The sequence below is a fragment of the Neltuma alba genome, unplaced genomic scaffold (genome assembly GCF_004799145.2).
Source record: "Neltuma alba isolate B1F8T4 unplaced genomic scaffold, ASM479914v2 tig00005857_pilon, whole genome shotgun sequence".
In the NCBI taxonomy this organism is placed as follows: Eukaryota; Viridiplantae; Streptophyta; class Magnoliopsida; order Fabales; family Fabaceae; genus Neltuma; species Neltuma alba.
Window position 1 is genome coordinate 305,884 of NW_021634257.1, and position 6,941 is coordinate 312,824.

Here is a 6,941-nt window from a genome sequence, read left to right on the forward strand (position 1 = left end):
AATTGCTGATACTGCATCTCCAGGGCATGCCTTGCCACCAGTTTTGTATTTAAAGCATCCAAGTGGATCATCATGATCTTCCGGATTTATAAATTGCTGAACGAAACCACGAGGAGGGTTATTTACAGCTTGAAAGATTATGGCTGAGATTACTGTAGCCACCAGACTCAAATTGCCTCTCATCTCTTCTAACCAATTCCCACTGTGCTTCAAGTTATGTTCCATGATCTTTATAATCTTTCTCCAACCCTTCTGCGGGATAGTCGTTGAAGGTGGAGGCTGGAGAGGACTTTCCATTTTGCTGTCTTGAATCTTTTTTTTGCTAGAATTCATCAACATGAGTTGCATGTGAAGGCTTTTGGAGACTTTCTTGTGATCTGTAAAACCCCGTCTCATTTTGCACGCTTGCAGCTTCTCTTATTGCTGGAATTAAAACGAGGAACCTTACGATCTACACAGTAATAATACAGCAAAAATTTTATGATCAGTAATACAGTAATAGAGCGCAACTTTGAAAATAACACAAAAGTTGGAAAAATTACGTCAACTTGCTTCAACATGGCAGCCAAATCTAGAGTAGTGTTATCATCCAAGTCTCTCAAACTGAGGAGCATGCGAGCCTCGATATCGAAATCCATCAGAGCTTTAAGAATGTCCAAGTGACTGTACATCACAGGCAAGTGGAAAACATATTTCCTCTTATCAAGGATCCACAGTGATTCTGGCTTTGCACTAATTAGCTCGAACACGATATTTGTTCTTCCTCTTATAACTGCATAATGAAATGGAATTCTACCTCGTTGATCAGGAATCAAGCATGCATGGTCACGAGCTTGCAATAACTCCTTCACAATGTGGACGTGGCCTTCTGCAGAAGCTAAGTGAAGGGCTGTGCTTTGAAAGGAGTCAAACTCAAGGGCAAGTTTGGGTTTGTGAGTAAGAGGGAGTTTTGTGAATTCAAGGCGGCCAAGTAAAGCTGATATGTGTAAGGGAGTTTCAGTGAAGATTGCTCTCGAGTTAATTTTGTGTAGGATTAGTGGATCTTCCTGTATTGGTGTGTTTAAGACAAAAACACACCCTTCGTATGATGCCTCATAAAGAACTCTCTTGTTCTCATCTTCATGAGGACTACTGGTTTCCATTTTCATCGCAAGGACCACGCCCGGTTGAGGATAACTAGTGCTCCAATTTATTAGGACGGTCTTACTGGCTTTTTTCTATACATAGGACAGTCTCAATGGTTTCTTTATTAATTTATTCTCCACTATCCAAAAGTTTAGCTTTTTAAGCTTTAAACTATTTCACGTGTTCATCAATACGGAGAAAAGAATGTGTTAAAGCATCAGAACACCAGCATTAACTAATTTGAGCTCACCAAAGAAGACTTTGAAAATGAGCTTAGACGTATCTTAAAGTGATTTAGGTAAATTTAAACATGCGTAATTTAATCAACGACCATTTTCCTGTATGAATTTTAAATAGCCTTGATTGGCCTTTTTAATTTTGCTTTAATCTTTAGTCGTGTATCTCCCACTATGTCTAACTTTCAAAAATTTTTCACATGACTCTCATTTGGGGAAAAAATAATAATCAAACTCTAAGAGAACTTTCTAGTTTGATAATTAGTAGTCTTCGTCTTGATATGAAGCCGTGTTGGGTAGCATATGAAAGCTCTTTCCAGGGGAAAGAAAAGATGAGAGGGAAATAAGGGTTGGGCTTTCCATGGAGAACCTTGTGTGTGTGTGGGGGTGTGTCTAAAATATGTTTAGTTGACATGAAATAGAAAGAAAGTTATTTTTTTTTTGGTACGAAGGCATGAAGTCTAAAAAAGAAAGAATGATATAACTGAATTGCATATTCGTCACCGTTTTTTTGTCGTGCTTGTTCTTATTTTGGTGGGAAAAAAAATCTTCAGTCAAGAACTGAGGATGAGAGAAGATGAATTCAAGATGGGAAGCAGTAAAAATAAAAATAAAAATGGAGGAATTAAAAACAATTTCTACCACATGAAATGCACCATTACTAGTTTTCCGCATCAGTGGTTTAATTAACAGTCGAGCTCGCATATCCTGTGATCAATAATGTAGTACTCCCTGACCGATCGGTACTTATTTAACTATTCAACTTAACTTTTTGTTACTTTTTTATTGCCAACGACATCTAATTAACACTACCTCACGTCCTTAATATAAAATTCAGATAACTAATTTGAAAATATTAAAAAATTAAATAAATTTCTTTAAGGTATGTATACATGATTTTCTTTCAAACTAATTTGCTTAACTTATAAGTTGATATAAAATCTAATAACACACTCAAATATTTCCAAAAAATCACATAACATATATTATAATTAAGTAATTTATTTAGTTTTTTTTAATCTATCCAAATTAGTCAACTAAATAGAAGGTAATAATATTGATCTAATTTCCTTATTCCCAGTCTGGGACGTGGAGAGTATAGTCAGTGTATGGGAGTCCTTCATCCCAGGAATGGGTAAGAAAGTGAACAATGGCAACAGTACTCATTTTTGGTGGGATAATTGGATACCCCTTCAGGAACCACTCATTGATTTTGTCTCCCAATACTTGAATGAAATAGAGCCAGGAGCTTTGGTAAGGGGCTTTGTCCTACGAAATGGTAACGGGAATGTAGAACAGTGGAAAAGATACTTTCCTCCTTGGATCATAAATTTCCTGATGAAAATTAACCCTCCTACAAGTGATAGAGAAGATGAATTTATGTGGAGAAGTGTTTCAGACAGGAAATTCTCTGTTGGAGCAGCATACCTATTCATAAAAGGGAACTAGTTTGGGACGACTTGTAATTTTAAACTTGTTCTTACCCTGGACGATTTTTTTTTGTTGCCCATCCAGTTCACTGGAACTTTGCTCCGACTACATCTGAATCCAACCCGGGTCGGGCACCTAGCTGTGGTGAATGAGTCTCCCGATAGGGATTTCTGTATACACTGAGGCTCAAACTCAAGACCTCGCTTAAGCGATACCAAGCCGTTTACCACTTGGACCAATTCCTGTTGGTTACCCTGGACGATTTTAAATACGTTGTCTTGGTAAATACTTTTAATTGTATGGGATCTGAGGGATTTTTTTTACTGTTTACGGTATATATATGAGTGAAAAAAGCCTCCAAATAATCGAATTGTGTAGTTTAAAAAAACTGTTAAAATTAATTAAAAATAATAAGTATGTAAAAAATGTATTTTATTTTTTAAATATGCCTTATTTATAGGGGGTAGGTAAGAGTGAGGGAAAAAAGATAAGAGAATGTATGAAAAAAAAAGATAATGAAAAATATATTACTTAAAGATAAAATTAGTAAAAATGTATTTAATATTTAGACAAATTCAAAATGGATTTTATAGTAATTATAATTTATCTCTTTAATTTTTTTTAATCTAAAAGAAATAATGACACATGTATGGTTGACGATAATTTTTGCCAGTTGTGGTTCTTATGAAACAGCCTCTAATAATTCCACACAAAAGACGGGTCCCACCAAATATTTGGTCGCAGAAGGTCAAAAGATTTGGTCGTAAAAGAAGCTGGAATCAAATTAATAATTAATAATTCCCAAATAAAAAAGATTTATTTAGTGAAAAGTCGAGATGATGCTCATGAAGTTAACTCCAAACGAAAGTCTAAGCAATATAGGTGTCTATTATTAATTTGCCGGTTTATAACCAACAAACAGGCAATTTTATCAAAATATTATAAACAGTAAAAATAATTACCCAAAACCCATATGCTATACTTTCACATTTTTTTAAAGTGAAAAAGTGAAATCGTTCGGGCCAGAGCTCAACTATCTCCATTTTTATTTTTGACGGAAATTACAACAGAGGACCCAATTTCAGCAACCTCGGCCTGCGTCCCTTCGTTTAAAATTGTGGAGCAAATTACCGTTAAGGACCCATCCTCATCATATCTGCTACTCATTTTCTTTTACCCAGCATCTTCTCCTAAGTAGAATAAATATTAGTAGATTTTGTAGAAAAATTACTTTTTATCTTGGTACTTAAATTTAGAAGAAAATATATATATAAATTAAATAAACAAATATTTAAAACTTAACATGTTCATAAATTTTATGAAATAGCTAGATAAAAATATTAAAAACTTCAAGTTCTTAAAATCACTTAAAATATTCTTATTTTTCTCCAATACCCATTCTTATCTAATTTATTTTTGTTTTTCCCTGAATTATTTAGGGTAACATGACACTCTCACTCTGAAAGAAGGCCCTAGTAGGGGGTGAAGGTTGGCTTAGTGGTTCAGTAAGTGGGGCGCAAGGCGCGCTCCCGCCACGAGGTCCTCGCTTCGATACCCCACCCGCCCTCTTTGGGGGCAACCCCGGATTAGTCTGCCCACGATACGGGTGGGATACCGGGGGAGGCAGCGATCACATCCTACTCAAAAAAAAAAAGAAGGCCCTAGTAATATAATACTCTCATTATGATAGTTTTCAGTGTTTGTTTATTAAATTATTTTAACTGATTTTTAAGAACTTAAAGTTTTTGATATTTTTATTTAGCTATTTTATAAAATTTGTGAACCTGTTAAGTTTTAAATATTTTTTTATTTAATTTATTCATATATCTCCCTGAAATATGAATTGAAATTAAAAGTATAAACTATATTAAAAAAATGTTTAGCATGAGTAATTATATGATATTTGATATTAGACAAACTCATATATGTAGGATTAGGAAATATCATAAAAAGAGGTGGTATTCTTCAATTCTATTTATATAAGATTTTCTAATTCTATATGATAAAAAATCACTCATCCTAAATATTTTTTAACATATATTTTTAATCTTAATTCTATTTTTTATTTTTTATTTTTAATATTTCGTACCAAATATCATTTTTATGAGCATCCTAGAGCCGCATCCGGCACGGGGAGAGGGAAGGATAAAGTCAGGTCGGTGCTGTCATATCATATCACCCCCTTCTTTCGCTCACGGCTTACATCATAACTTGCCTCTGTAAAAGGCTGAGACTGGCACCCACGCCATGTTGCGTCCAAAAGAACTCGTATTTGATCTGGCGCCCTTCTCTCTTTCTTGTGTGAAAGGAATATGCTTGTCCTGGTTAAAAAAAAAAAAAAAGGAATAGGGTTGGTGTACAGTTATAAACTAATGTGCAATGCAAGTTCACAGCATCTTTCAAGTTTTTTTTCCCCCTTAAATATACACCATATAAATATATTAACGTCGGGCTAAAATTTAAAACCTTCAAAAAAATCTGTAAAGATAAAATAATATTCAATAATCATGTGTATAAAAATCAAATTAAATATATTTAATTAATTATATATTTTTAGTACTTAAAACTTTCTCCATAACAATTTTGTATAAAAAAATACTCAGGTCAAGTTTTTATATCTTTTATATCAAATTCTCCAATTAAACGTGGTCATATGTTTTATTATATCAAGTTTTTCAATCACACATGGCCGTGTGCTATATTTTTTTATGTGAGTTTATAATTAAATACTATTAAATATAAATATTTTAAAAGTAGAATACAGAGTCATGTATAATCGGAAAATTTGACATAATAGATATAAGGAACTTGATATGAATATTGTCTTTTTTTTAATAATGTATTAACTCTTTTTTTTAATAATTTTTATTTTTATTTATTATTTTTCTGAAACTTATCAAATTATATATATGAGATATATGTTAGTAAGCTTATTTTTCCATTCCTCATTTGAACAAGTTTCAATTTAACAAACTAATATTTATAAAAAATCAATGTAGATATAAATCATATTACACTAATTAATTTTTAATTTAACTAATTTTTATAAAAATTAGATAGAATAAAAGTTAATTTTTTTTACTGTTAATCTAAACACACCCAAGTTATATCAAACGTTTAAACAAACTGCAGCATACTGGCTAGCTACTGACCACGACGCACCCGCTGCCATATTGAAAAAAAATGACTACTTGAGACATTCACTCTTGTGTGTAGTTGGAAGGATCTTTGTTCTTTTTTTTCTTTTTCCTCCATTTTATTCTCCTCATCTCACCTTTATTTGCAATTATTTTTTATAGAGCTTGAAGGGTGTTTCGTATCATATAAAAATATTTCTAAAAAGTATTTTTTTCATAAATCGAGATAAATTTCTCAACATATTTACTTCGTATACCGTAAAATTATTTTTAAAACCATAATTTGGTTTTCATCCAAATACCTTCTTGAAATATCCACACTTAGTAGCACCAATTAGTTTCCTCACAGCGTACGCTTCTATGAGTGCTTTCATGCACCGCGAGACCCTCTTCAAATTATTGTTAAATTTTTTCTTTTAATTAAAGAGATATATAGTAACAACTCAATATTATAAATCAAATGCACAATTTTTTATTTAAATAGTGTTTGGATAGAAAACAAATCATAATTTTAAAAATAATTTTACGGTATATAAAATAAATATATAAAGAGTTTTATTTCAATTTACATGAAAATATTTTTAAAATTGTTTTTGAAAGGGAGGAGTTTCCGCGCTAGTAAGTGACAAAGACGTTGGTAATATTACTGTTGAGTTAAAAATGATTATAAATCTAAACATGTGATGCGAGGCAATTAAGGGGATACGCTAAATCACCAAAAAGAAGGGGAAAATCCAGAAATGAAGGGTGTTGGGGCCGCACTCTAACTTCTTTCGGCTCGCGCCCATAAAGAATGAGTTATGAAGAGATAGAAATGTGTACGAACACTGAGAATTTGCCCTTTGAAATAATGAAAAGTTTAGCAAACTTATTTGGTTGTCTCAATTTGTTGCTGTCCTCCCTTATCTCTTTACCATAATTAATTGGCGGGTCCTTTTACAGCCAAACCCACAATAATGTGAATTTATAAAAGTAAAGTATCAAAAATATTCCGCAAACGTGTCAAAAGAAT

The 6,941-nt window shown here is 32.5% G+C and overlaps 1 protein-coding gene across 1 annotated transcript; it reads right to left on the minus strand.

Annotated features, from left to right (window-relative positions):
• Window positions 1-322: 322 nt before the first annotated feature.
• Window positions 323-1,142, minus strand: LOC114748919 (ankyrin repeat-containing protein At5g02620-like). The gene is made up of 2 exons (XM_028937383.1): window positions 543-1,142; window positions 323-451 (listed from the first exon to the last, which is right to left on the minus strand). The coding sequence occupies exons 1-2, from the start codon at window positions 1,140-1,142 to the stop codon at window positions 323-325; spliced, it is 729 nt and encodes a 242-aa protein (XP_028793216.1).
• Between the last annotated feature and the right edge of the window lie 5,799 nt (window positions 1,143-6,941).